This window comes from Ornithodoros turicata, chromosome 1 (genome assembly GCF_037126465.1).
Source record: "Ornithodoros turicata isolate Travis chromosome 1, ASM3712646v1, whole genome shotgun sequence".
Lineage (NCBI taxonomy): Eukaryota > Metazoa > Arthropoda > Arachnida > Ixodida > Argasidae > Ornithodoros > Ornithodoros turicata.
The window spans coordinates 108,593,903-108,608,162 of NC_088201.1; the positions used below are offsets into that span (position 1 = coordinate 108,593,903).

Below are 14,260 nucleotides of genomic sequence, written 5' to 3' on the forward strand. Positions count from 1 at the left end.
AAAAGTCTTCAACATTTCCCTCGCTGAATCACTCGCCAATTAAAGAGTCCCTTCGCTAATTCTATAGAATAGCGGGCGCAGTTTTAGCGTACCCAGTATATAAACGGGTCGTACACGGGGACGCAAACGAAAGGAACGCCGAGAGAGCATTAGAACAGGGTTTAAAACCCAAAACCCAAGCACTTTGCGCTTGTAGCACCGTCAATTAGCGGGCGTCCGAAATTCATTTAATTCGAAAAATATGAACTTTCGTCCCAAATATCGTCGCTGAATGTATGTTACATGAAACGGTGTGTCTTTCTTTCGCTTTTTTTTACCGTGCGGTTCTCTCGTAACACGATGCAAGTTTACTTTGGGTACTCACGCTATAGTATTTCGGTATAGTATTTCGTATAGTATAGTATAGTTGGGCATGCGCAGTGGCGACACCCAATTTCATTAGCGTCCCAAAACGTTTAGGCATCCCTTTCGCACATTGTTGGTATAAGATAGCTGGGGTACATTTACATGCACCTACGTCGTACGGTACGTCGCTTACAACTAATACGGTGCGCTACAACTGCTGGAGTAATAGCAGTAGCAGTAGGAAAAGCAGCTGGAAGTTCTAATAGCACAGCACTCCCACGAATACAGCTGTAACGTAATGGAATTTGATCATTATGAATAGACCTCTCCCTGTTTGTAAACAAATAACGTTATAGTGTTCGACAGCGCCACCAATTTGGTAGAGTTGAACTATATGCTTGATGCTAGAGGTGAACAAGGTCGCGGCCGAAAGACACGGTCTTGAGGGAATTACCATGGTCTCTAAAAGGGACATGACCTTCGTTCCTACTTTTCTTTCAATAGGAGGCAGCGAACAAGTGCCCTTTCGTGGACCCCAGCCCTCCCCTTCCGATTTGTTTCGGTTTCGGTCTGTCTGTCAACGTCATGATGACGTTTCTCGGGTAGGGATCTATTATTCCCTTTTACCGAGAACAGTTTATAGAGCCGCTGCGTTCCGCTATATCATTCCGTTACTTTGTCTTCCGTATTATAATTACAAAAGTTATAATTTATTCTAAGTTATACAACAGTATATTGGTAGCAGCGGCGTGCATGTCCGTTGATTGTTATGTCGCGATTGATGCAATGACCCGGCACGCCATCTTTGATGTACGTTGAAGTCTCGAGACTTGGGCGTCGTACCTGAACAACTTGTACCGTACCACTCGTACTCTGCTACGAAACTGCTGAAGACGGAGTTTGAATTTACGAGCATTACATGAACCAGCGGGCGTGGACACCGGATCCGGTCCCTATGAAATGCAAGAAAAAGTTTAAGCGAATTTTAAAGGGGGCACTAGAAAGTTCGCCGAACATTTCCCAAATGTCATCCTCCATAAAAGAACTGGCTCACAATGCCCGAACTAGCGAGCGTAACGAACAATGGTATTAAAACAGCATAACCGCGCGACCCTCTCCTTCCTTCTTGGAGACGTGTTACGTCACGGGTCCCGCTACGAAACACGGCTAATGCCGAGTACATTATTCATATAGGAATTACTGGGGTAGATTTACATGCACCTACGTCGTACGGTACAACTTACGGTACAACGCTTACAACTAATACGGTGCGCTACAACTGCTGGAGTAATAGCGCTATTACTCCAGCACTAGCAGTAGCAGTAGCAGTAGGAAAAGCAGCTGCAAGTTCTAATAGCACAGCACTCCCACGAATACAGCGGTAATGTAATGGAATTTGATCATTATGAATAGCCCTCTATTTAAGTGAAAATTTAGGGGTGCGGGGAGTGGTAATATCTTTCGGAAGGGTTAAATGAGTGCTGGGGAAATGCGTGTATCTAATGCATGCATTAACTTGGTGTACACCTCTGTTGAATAAAGTTGAGTACGTGGTAGAAAATGTGTGTGTTCTGATCTGTCGCATTCGTAGAGCAGTGTTCACTAAAAGTCGTCAATTCTAGACAAGAAAAAAAACAACAGCTTTATCGTAGTGATAATGAACGGGGCGTTTTATCGCCAGAAGCGATACTCTATACATGTATACCCCATTACCACCGGCAATTTGGTAAAGATATAATGATCAGCTTCACTGTGAGCTATAGCGCAGAAAATTATAATGGCCGCGTGTTCTTCTTAAACGCCGATAGTCTCGCGCAATTCGATGCCCGGACAGCGTGGGACTTCATTGTCTCCTGTGAGCGTGTTGCCAAAGAGCATATATAGAGGCAGGTCTGACGGTGTTCGATGATTTCCTAGCGCCGCTCGCATTCGGTGTCCGCGTTCCTCCACACAGCTGAGGACACAATGTGTATTATACAACCGACTGTAATAATCTCGCGCTTGTCCTTTAGATTTCCGTTAGACAATGAAACATCAGGGGCTTAGCGTCATGACAGGAAATGCTTTTGCGCAGGTGTTCGACTTTCCAGAAACAATAATACATCAGCGAGCCACAGGCAGGTCGATTTGTTCGTGTGCTAATCGGCTAATTCATTAGGAAAGAACGCCATCCCTTTTTCTTTTATTATTCCGCGTGCCTAATTAGCGTGTCATTAGTGATTACGATAAGATTAAGAGTGTGCTGCCGCTGCCTCCGTTGGGTCTCGAGCACAACGAGGGTTCAATAGGGTACAAATAGTAACTTTTCTATTGCTGTTTGTCTTGCTTTCTTATTCTTCTTGTTTTTTTTGTGTTTTTTTCTTTTCTAATTGTGCTCTGAAGCAAGCAGACAACTTTAAAAATATACGTTGTCGAGGCTTTGCAGCTACAGTAAGGATTGCATCGGATTGAACTGGATTATATCAAAGTACGTTCGCCGTTGAATTAGACGACGATCGAACTGCTCCAGAGAACGAACAAGGTCGCACTTCTGTACGTTAAGTTTTTCCGTTTTTCTCCAAGTTCGTAACGTATTGTATTGCCGTCATCACTATTCATTAATTCATTGTTGTCGTTGTATTTTATGTTATGAATTGTGTTCCGCACGAAAAGCAACTCCATCAATTAAACGTGTGACACTCACATTCGTTTCAAATTCGTGTTTCGAGTTATCATGATAGACATGATTATTCGAGTTCACGAGATACGTTATAGTAGATATAATGCCAGTTACGTTTGTTATCATTTGCTCAAATTTCGCGATGTAATCAACATTCAAATTAAAGTAAATTAACATTCTACAGCATATTGTACTTTGTATTACATAAATATGCTCATACACAGAACATAATAAAGGAAAATTCTGCATATCTCAACATATCTATTATCGGTAGAAAAAAGTAGTGAATTATTAAATGATAACATTATAAAAAATTATGATTCTAAGCAATAAAAGTCAAACCCACGCATTACACTTTTGTAGCTCACCCTTTCTTTATTTATTTGAAAGCGCTCACCAACAGAAATATCCCTCTGGGATGGTGCACTATGTCATACACCAACAGAAAAATGAAAAGAAAAATTCTTCACACATTGAAAAATGAAATCATTAATAAAAAAACAAGCAGCTTGAGTATAAGATAAATTGAGCAAAATCTCTATACAAATTTACACACCCTGTATTCTGGTTTTATCTCTCTGTGTTTTCCCGATGTTTGCTGCTCACGCGGTTGCTTCGCTGATGACGTTCACATTCGTCCAGGCTACGAGTAACGGAGGAGACAGTCCTCACCAGGGTTGCAGAGTTGCCACTCCGGAGTTGGAATGATTCTGGAATCATTCCAGATATAGCATATTCCATAGCATATTCCATATACAGAATGGAATTAGAATGAAATGGCGGAAACTGTCCTAGGAATGGGAATGGAATGGTCTGGGTGCCCCGGTGGCAGTTTTGGTTTCAACCTGCTGGTTTCTGCCCTCGCACGCTTTGCACCGCACCATACACACGGTCAAGAGTGAAATAACCTAGTCTTTGTGCTTTTTTCCGTGCTTGGTAATGTCAATCTCCTCTAACACTGCTGGACTTGCCAGTATGGTTACCGGTCCTGTTCTTTTTATTGGGGGAATTAACGGAATGGAATTGGGTTGCCAAGCCATTCCAGGAGTGGGAACTGACCATACCTTTTCATTCCGAGGAATTGGAAGGAATGCACTCTAAAAACAGAACTTCACCGCATAGCACGTAGCGCGCCAATCATTGCCACGAATGATAGGGTTATCGCTTTTGATTCGAGGAGAGAGGGAGGCGTTCGCCTTTTTGTGGCAATTACCATATACCCAAATTGCCACAAAAAAGGCGTACGCCCCCTTCTCTCCTCGAATCGGAAGCGATAACCCTATCATTCGTGGCAATGGTTGGCGCACAGCGTGCTATGCAGTGAAGCTCTGTTTTAAGAGTGTGGAATTATCGCAAATCTCCATTCCTCGGAATGGAATTGAAACGGAATGGGAGACCCCATTCCTGCTGTAACACCTCTATGTTCCTCAGTCTAATCCCGTCTAATAATCCGCCTGAGCTCAAAAAGATTGTAGCCCGCCTAACTGTGACGGAGCATCATGCACCTGAGTGTTCCCTGAAATGCATGAAAAGCATGAAAGCACGCAGGTGGATGACACGCGCCGCGCCGTCCAGCTGCATCGCTGTACTCTTTATTTCAATGGCGGCGCGTATCAGCTGTGAATGGAGGTTGCACGCATGCAACCAACCTAGTACGTGTAACGCATATGTAAGCTTACAAGGTCAAATACTGAACACGTTTCAATTGCGGAAAACACTTGCGCTTATACGAATTACTTCCAATTTTGGGAATCCATTTCATTGCCGGCTTTTATGAAGGAACTCTAGTTTATGTATATTTATGTAAGAAGTGGACGTTTTCGAACATAAAATTTTTGAAGAAAGAAGTAAGTCACTAAAAAGGAACCCACATCTTCTGGATCCAGAAGATGTGGGTACGAGTCCTGCAGCTGGCTAACCCTTTCAGTGACTTCCTACTTTCTCCATTCATTGTTCTTGAGGCTTTGTGTGTTTATCCATTCTTCTGTGTTCCAGCCTCAGAACATCAGTTTTCATCGCATAAAATTTCTGACTGGCTTCGGTGGATACGTTGTGTCCTTTTCGAGATAAGTAATACAACGGATATGGATAAGTAACACAATTAAGTTAAGAAACAAGTAGCGTCCTCTTACTAGGGAAAGTCCAGGTCGAGGCCTCTCAAGTTCAGGTCTCTCTAAAGCCGAGATCTCGAGCCCGGCCGAAGGTGTCAACGGTTTGAAGGTGAAACCAATGTCTATGAAGCTTGAATATCAAAGACGGTAGTTGAGCTTAAAGTTGAGCTAAAAAATAGGGGCTCAACCATCACAGTTCAATCATTACGTTGGATGTCAGAAACCGCAACCGGGTCTAAAGCCTTCAAGAGAGAAAATATATATTAACTCGACGCTGAATAGCCCATGTATTATACTCGTTTCGCACCATATGTACCTCTCTTTTTCTTTTTTTAGGGTACGTTTCTTTCCAGTTTTCTTTTTCCTCTGCCATTTGTTATTGTTGTATAGTTATGTATAAATTTACATTAGTATATTTATTGATCGCGTTGTTATTACACTCTATCTAGCATCTTGTACATTTATTTTACACAAGCACTGCTCGTATTACTTACTAATTATTATTACTATAATGATACGCTACCATTGCAATTACCTACGCAGTGGAATGCGCTATGCGCAGGCCCGCAGACCAAGGTTGCGTGCGCAATAAATTAAATCAAAATTAGAAACTCAAAATTGAAAGCTGACAGGAAACAGATCCCATACACTCTTAAAAACAAGGGGGGTGGGGGAGGTAATGGCAGGATAGGCTCGCCGCTCTTAAAAACAAACTTCACGGCATAGCACGCTGCTAGCCAACCATCATCTCGAATGATATCGTTATCTGCCCTGATTTGTTGAAAACGGGAGGCGTACGCCTTTTCTGTGACACTTATGCTGTTCATAATTGTCACAAAAAAGGCGTGCGCCTCCCGTTTTCAACAAATCAGGGCAGATAACGATATCATTCGAGATGATGGTTGGCTATAGGAGCGTGCTATGCGGTGAAGTTCATTTTTAAAAGCGTACCGTTACTACGCTCTAAAAACAGAACTTCACTGCATAGCACGCTGTGCGCCAAAACCATTGCCGCGAATGATATAGTTATCGCTTCTGATTCGAAGAGATAGGTGGGCGTACGCCTTTTTGTGGCAATTTGGATATATGAAAATTGCCACAAAAAGGCGTACGCTCCTCTCTCTCTTCGAATCAGAAGCGATAACCCTATCATTCCTGGCAATGGTTGGAGCACAGCGTGCTATGCGGTGAAGTTCCGTTTTTAGAGTGTATATCCGACGACATACAGTCAATACAGTTGGGTGAATAATAATAAAAGAAAAATGGAACCGGGAATTTCGAGCATATTTAACTACTACTCTACAAAGCTAATATCTGCAGCATCCTATTGTCGCACGCCAACAAAGCAGGCTCTGCACTGCACTGCTATACGCAGCAAGACCTGTGTACGTGAAAGCCCCGCATAATAAAACACGGGCTGCTTCGAAAACGCGCGCGCTGACACTCAAGGACACATCGCACTCCAATTCATGCGCCGGAATGAGATTATTTTGCTCCGAGATGGGACCGCAGCTGTGCATGAATAAACAGTTCATATCCCCTCCCGCTTCAACGCTCCTAGAACAAGTCGGCTGTCCGAGATGTGAGAAAAGACTCGAGATGAATGCACCACTGCCGCCCTGTGACACGAGATTTTCTGTCGACGTAGGGCACGAAGAGAGTAATAGAGGGATATGCGCAGTGCCCCTTCATGAATGGACAAGCGGATGTGATATCGATACTATAGTTGTCGTGTTGTCATATTGTCTCTGTTGTCGCGTTGCCCGAAGAGATAAAACAATTGGGAGGCGCACGTACGCTTTTCGTACACCTCTATATTTATTGTTAATTTATTCTAATGTTCCAATTATTGGATTATAATTTCAATGTTGCATTAAAGTCTTCCAAATTATCACCTTTCATTATCCTGTACTACGTATGTTAACTATAATAACATTGAATCGTTGAAGCAACGTGGATTAGTAAGATACGAGTTGCTGTTTCATTACCAACTAATAGTTACGTTACAACTAATAGTTTCATTACCAACTAATAGTCATTACCAACTATATTGACGACGATGATAATGCTTAAAGTACATCGTATTCTAAGCAATGTTATGAACGTAATATTTCCCAAGTACATAATAAACCTTCCTGCAAATGCGAGCTTTTTAAGTTATGAATTATCATAGAGGTTATATTATAGTTAATATTATACAGGGTGCGTTCTATCGTTTACAGATTTTGTTTTCAAAAAGCTGCGAGAGTAGCACTGATGCCACTTTTGCGGACTGGTTACGCGATCCGACTGACATCTTGTGGGAAGCAGCATGTAACTACAGGACGGCGGATTACTTAAAATTCGTTAATTCAACTTTCCCTTAAATGTTTAGGCGAAAATGCGAGACAGCAGAATTGAAGGCAATCCTTGTTTGAATCCACCCTCTTTCTTTAAAATCCTGAAACGCGTACTTTGAGATATATGTCGCCAAAGTTTGATATGCAGATACTGAAACCGAAACCAGAACTACGCACTTCTCGAGCGTAGAAACGGCATTGATTCGGCTAACTCTCTGACGCGAACGCCCTCTACCTCTTTTTGCCCTCGAGAAGTCCGTAGTTCTGGTTTCGGTTTCAGTATCTGCATATCAAAGTTTCGACCGCACAATCCTACCTAGATGACATCACATTAGATTAGATTAGAAGTAGAAAAAAAAAAAGAATCGTAAGACGCACTGGTGCGACCAGCTGCGACAATCCCACCTGTGAAAATTTAATCTAAAGTTAGCTCTCGTAGCTTTAGTATTAAAATTATGTATAACGAGGATAACAAAGACGCCCTCAAGTACTAATACTAATTCAATTTATACGCTATTTCATTATTATTTTGCAATATTCCTCACAGTACCAGCCAAACTGTTCGCGATAATGTCAAATATACGGTCAACGTCCCGCTAACGATGTCGCGTCAGCAAAATAAAAACAAAAGCGAAAAAATATCAAGAGTTCCCGTTTCTCTTTTCAAGAAAAGGGCGAAAAGAAATGAGTTCATAAATGCGATACAACAGCTGTTCCAATAAATAAGCTCGCCATGCTCCTGAAAAAAAAAAGGGGGGTTCGCTTTCAGGACGCTAATGACGTGAGTAAATATGAGACAACAGACGTCATATCAGAGAACAATTGTGTATACATTCATATATATCGCCATCTGGAATCCACAGCGCGCGACAAAAAGAAAAAATCAAGGTAATGACTGAATGGAGAACGGCTGCTGTACAGAGAATTAGATTCGGCGAAAACTCTCCATCGATCGAGCTCAAAAATGGAAAATGCAAACGAACAATCCGACGTAATGTGCAGCCCATGAATTCGTGGAGGAATTGAATGAGAAAGAGTCAAAGAGCTTAAGACCGCGATGTAGTTTTCTGTTTTTTTTTTTTTTCGTATGCGTCGTAGAGCACCTAGGAGTGGCCATTACCGGTAAGTTCGAACAGTGGAGACGCAGAGTTCACACCGTACATGAGCTTGTGGTGCGCGACGACAAAGTTATCGTCCATCGCGCGCGCACCATCTGGCGCTTACGCCAATAAATCATTCTTTCGCCTGCCATCAACCTGTGTGGTTGTCTCCTACCTTTCCCCTTGACGCGACAACCCACAACTGGTGACCCGGACGTGGTTTCGAACGCCCTTCGCTTCACTCATGGAGGATTCACCAGCCACTTCGCAAGTTAACCACATCGCAGTTCGGCTACCGCCTTTTTGGCCTGCGAACCCTTACATCTGGTTTGTCCAAGCCGAGTGCCAGTTCCAGCTCGCAGGTATAACAACACAGGCTACTAGATACCAGCATGTCGTCTCCTCTCTACCACCTGAGGTCGCCTCCGACGTTGCCGACATTCTGTGCGCACTGATGGGCACAACACCTTACGACACCTTAAAAGCAGCCATCATCAAACGCACCACGGCCTCCGAACGTCGGCGTTTTCAACAACTGCTTTCAGGCGAGGACCTCGGGGACAGACGACCGTCCCAATTCCTGCGCCACTTGCAGGGCCTCCTCGGCGATCGGGCAGCCACCTTTGACGAATCTTTTCTGAAGGAACTTTTCCTCCAGCGTCTGCCTTCGGCGGTACAAATGATCTTGGCCACCGCTTCGACCCTCTCCCTCAGTGAGTTGGCCCTGCACGTGGACAAAATTATGGAGGTTGCCCAACCCTCCGTTTGCGCCCTCGCTCCACCGGCAAGTCATCCTGGGAATTCTTAAGCCACCGCGTGTCAGCGGACGGCATATCCCCACTTCCACAAAAAGTCAAGGCCATCACGGACTTCCCCGCCCCTACGTCACTACGCCAGCTCCGTCGTTTTCTGGGGTTCGTCAACTATTATCGCCGGTTTGTCCCCTCTTGTGCGTCTCTACTCCGGCCCCTCGAAAACCTCCTCAACGCGCCACGCTCTCCATCGCAACCAATTCCCTGGAATGACTGTCACCAAGCGGCTTTTACGGCCATCAAGCACGCCATCGCCAATGCAACGCTCCTCGTTCATCCACGGCACGACGCTCCCATCTCTCTCTTCGTAGACGCGTCAGACCAGCCAGTTGGCGCCGTTCTTCAGCAGGAAGTCGACGGGCAGCGCCAGCAGGTGTCTTTCTTCTCCCGCAAGATGTCGTCCACGGAGTCACGCTATAGTGCGCTCGGGAAGGAGTTGCTAGCTGCATATTCTGCGGTCCGGTACTTCCGTCACTTCTTCGAAGGACGCGAGTTCGTAATATGGACCGACCATAAGCCGCTCGTTGGCGCCTTCACATCTGCCGGACGGAGCTACTCTCCTCGAGAAATCCGCCACTTGGCATACCTCGCTGAATTTTCGACGGATGTACGCCACATCAAGGGGACCTGCAATACCGCAGCAGGCGCTCTCAGCCGCATCCATTCCCTTGCGGACACACCTATCCTGAGCGTCGACGTCATCGCGAAGGCCCAGGAAGCTGAACCGGAGATCCAAAGGCTGCGCTCATCTCCCTCTTCAGCTTTGCAGCCGCGCGACATCGTGCTCCCTGGGACCAGCGTCCGGGTGCTCTGTGACACTACAGCCCTCTCCCCGCGCCCTATCATCCCTCTCGTTCTGCGCCGCGCTGTCTTCGCCAACCTCCACGGCCTCGCCCATCCGGGAAAGACCCATCAGTAATACCCCTGTCACACGGACTAATTTAGTGTCATTTTCATGAAGTGCACTTCACCCGAGCGAAGTTCACTTTCACTACGTGCTTGCTACACGAGATAACCCAGGGAACACATGGTGGGCTAGTAAACGTCTAAATGACGTCTAAAAAAAGAGATAAGGAATGTCTATAGAATGTCTAGGCAATTAGACCAAATGTCTAGTATCCCTCCACTAGACGTCAAATAACACGTCTAACGTTACGCCACCTAGCCATCTAGCCCTAGACATCCGATGTCTATGTACCTAGCCGTGATTTAGACACTCTTTTGACCTGGATGTCTGGAACAGGGTCAGACACTTAACCATGTATTAGACATGAAGTCTACAGCTAGACCAATTTTATCCCTCCATTCAGGCGACAGGTCTAGGGTTATACATTTCCTGTACCTTACTTTAGCCACCTTTAGACCTACTTTAGACCATGACTAGTCCTGCTACCGTCCTGGCATGCATTCATGCAGAAATATGATATAATTGATAGCAACACGGATCTCAGCATAAACATTTATTCGCAGTAAACCACACACGAAGTCTACGGTACAAAACTCTTGTCTAAAACTGGATTGACTTTGCCGCCAAGCAGGCGTCTTGTGTTTTGACTGAGGAGTGTTGATGGCCACCTCATTCCTTTCTTCCAACGAGTGATTGTTGGTGCTGCAGCACTGCCTCCAATGACTCACTGTGGCTAGAAAATAGAACAAAACATGTCAGAAAGCATTATGTAGCCTGCTAGTTCTAACTAGTTTGTTTAGTGGCTATGCACACTCTTTTACGGGATGCTTGTCTGGCCACATAAGAGCAAAAGCTGTATCAACATTGATCTGAGAGACACAAAGAAAAGAAGCTGCACGTACAAAAATCACAGAACTGTTACAGCTACACAACACAAATTGCAGCAACAGCTAAAAATCTGTTTGCGCGTCACTACCTGATGTGGACGCTAGAACCCTGCACCATCCGCGGATGGAAGCGAATATCAGTAAGATACTTGCGGATTCGGATGAGAATTTATCACTTTCTGCGGTGTGCGGATCGGATGGCTCGAGGTCGGATGCGGATATACCGCATGCTGTAATTTTTCTACTAGCAATTTATTTGTATTGCGCACCGACAGCGAGCGCATGCCCAGGTTCACCTTTAACCATGCACGGCCAAGACGGGAGAGAAGGCATTTTGGCGTCCACACGAGCACCGGTGAGGAAGCGTTCCAGAAGTCTCTCCATATCGCGTTTGTTGAAAGGTTTACCTTTGCTTGTCGCCATGAGTCCTTCCATGAGAGCATGGAGGCATCCGAAATTATACCAACATTCTTCCGGCTGTGTTTACGCGTCCTTCAGAACTTGCGGATCTAAACGGTTGTGTATGCAACGGTGCGGATCAGATAACGTGTACGCGGATGCTAAAAATCTTATCTGCGCAGGGCTCTAGCGGACGCTGCCAGGATCTCAGTGAAATGAGGATGTAACAGCTGTCGCTGTGAAAGTACATCAATGTGACATGCGTTTTCTCGTGACACACGACCTTACCTGGTCGAGCAGGCGACTGCTAAGCACTCCATGATTGGCGCAGCACTTCCATCACTCCATTACGCTAAAAAAACATCTGTGCTGCTCTCATAACTTTGGTGCAAAACTTCTGTACAGGATAAAAATAAACACTGTGTATATTATAAAAGACAATACAAAGCAAGAGCTGTATCACTACGTCAAATATTATAAGTACGTACAAGTAGCATACAAGTTTATTCACATGACATCATCCGCAGGAGACTGCCACTGTCGCTAGCAGGCAGATTTGCTGCCATCGGCCTTATTGTAGATTTCAGTCAAGCTGTTACCCATATTATACTCACCGTATATCTGGTGTTTAAAACTTGTTGATCTGTGATTTGTAGAATCTCTGAGCAATTTCCATATTTTTTGTGTTAATAGTCACCTAAAAAGCATAATGCAGCGAACAAATGCAAGGACTAAACATTGAGGGACCTATAGTATGGCGCTGAGGTGACCTCAGTGAATAAACCTTGTAGGAACTCAAATCTTGCACTACTACCCGGTAGCTGTTTGGGTGAAGTAAGACGGAATGACATAGTCACGCTGTTCTCAATACAATACCAAGGATGTCTCAAAACGACCAAGCACAAAAATACTAGTTTTGTACCGTTTGATGAATATTTTGTCTGCTGCCCACACAGGTTGTGCGGTTCCTTAGCAAGCTTCTGGCAGTCATTTCTTCTACATCGCACTTCCCTGCTGACTTTCACAGCATCTGAAAAAAAGTTTGATTTCGTTAACCACAAGACAACCATGTAAATGGAAAGCAGTTAGAGTCTTCCACCAACTATATTTGCAATACTTTGTTGACAAAAAATTTAAAGAGGCTCCCTCCAGAGTAAGATTAGGGGGTACATCGAACACCAGGAAGATTGGAGGACAACACAGTCACACGTCAGTGACAACTGCTTCCCCTCACCTCACAGGGAACTGTTAAGCTTATGTGCAAATAGCTGTTTCGTAGGGTAGGTTACCACTATTTTCATATCCACCGATGCAAGATAGTCCAAGCACCTATAAAAAGAAAAACCCAGTTGCTATGAAACCATGATATGCAAACAAAAGTACTTGCGCAAAATTTTCAGTGTGTAGTTTCACTACCAGCAAAAAATGCAACAACCGAAGTCGGGCTGACATGACAATGAACTAACCAGCATTTATGTTCCGGCATGTCCGCCCTGCAAACCGTAACTGTCGACTTTCGTTTACTCAAGACTTCAACAGTCATCGAAAACTCGTTAATCTCGATGGTTAATTAGTGATACCGTATTTATTTTAGCACCAAGACGAACCAAGGCACTTAATGAAACTTTGTACTGCCGAACATACAACGTTAATCACTACTTTGAATGCAAGTGCAGTCAGGTCAACCCACACTTCCAATATGCTTCAATCGGTGATACGAAGCCGAAATAAAGGAAACGATATTCCGATATTATGCCACGCATATCTACTACATGCGATTTGGTGCACAGAAACAGGCACATACTTTAATGAAGAGTGAACTCACCCCTTAAACTTGAAAGCCAGAGAACAAAGAAACGTTGTCCACCACAGTACTCTGGCGCTGCGCTTAACAGCTTTTATCACTGGACAGTACGGCGTACGTTCTCGCTATGCTCAAAAATTGCAAGACAAAACGCGCGGGAGATTAGAACTTCGAAAGATTTTCGTATAACAACCAGTGGAATGCAGCATGCAGCCGCGAAGCCCCCAACTGCTACCCGTTGCGCGTCCGGAAAGTTTGAAGTTTCAACCGTTGAAACTGAACTGGTTCGAACTGGTTGGATGGATGGATGATGGATGGTGATTGGGTAGACGGGCAGACGTCATTGTCATTGCTTTAGCTCGTGCTTATTGAGTACTTATTTTTTGTAATATCTTTAATTTCCGTGGCCGTTCATTATAATTGGGTGGTGGAGGTTAAATGTTAAATAACACATATGCCAATCCAGCGGAAGTGACACCAACATCATCATCATTATGCAATCGCCACCGTTGTTGCAGCGACGAGTGTCGTATTTTGTGATGTGTGTGTTGAAAATCGCTGTTCTTTTTGCAAACATTTTATGAGTGCCTTTGCTACTGAGCTACAGGTGTGCCTAATATGTAGCGCATTGCCTGTTCAGCGGTTTCAAAAAGATACCATGGGCAGTTTCAAGATTTTTTGAAGGGTCCTGAAATCCCTGAGTCACGTCAGATTCCATTTTACTGCTGCAGCTGTGTAGCTTGTGGGAAGATGTTATGTGCAGTAAACAAACATCTGCTATCTGCTGCCTACGTGCAAAGTGCTTCTGTGTTTGTGGAGCTATGGTTTATAGTGCTGCGCTGCACGATTCGTCAGAGTCGTCGTCTTTTTTATTGACGTTTCAGTGATTCAATAATT

General features: G+C 44.4%; 1 protein-coding gene and 1 long non-coding RNA gene across 3 annotated transcripts; one reads left to right on the forward strand and one right to left on the reverse strand.

The window, feature by feature from the left end:
• The first annotated feature begins 8,798 nt into the window (after positions 1-8,798).
• On the forward strand, positions 8,799-9,362 carry LOC135382311 (uncharacterized). The gene has a single exon (XM_064612584.1). The coding sequence runs from the start codon at positions 8,799-8,801 to the stop codon at positions 9,360-9,362; it is 564 nt and encodes a 187-aa protein (XP_064468654.1).
• Positions 9,363-10,813: 1,451 nt separating this feature from the next.
• LOC135367558 (uncharacterized) lies at positions 10,814-13,590 on the reverse strand. 2 transcript variants are annotated; one of them, XR_010414492.1, is made up of 5 exons: positions 13,385-13,590; positions 12,794-12,888; positions 12,482-12,589; positions 11,848-11,956; positions 10,814-11,006 (listed from the first exon to the last, which is right to left on the reverse strand). It is a non-coding gene; the product is annotated as an uncharacterized LOC135367558 (long non-coding RNA). The 2 variants fall into 2 exon arrangements; XR_010414491.1 differs by lacking the exons at positions 12,794-12,888; positions 13,385-13,590 and having other exon boundaries at positions 12,482-12,779.
• Positions 13,591-14,260: the final 670 nt, after the last annotated feature.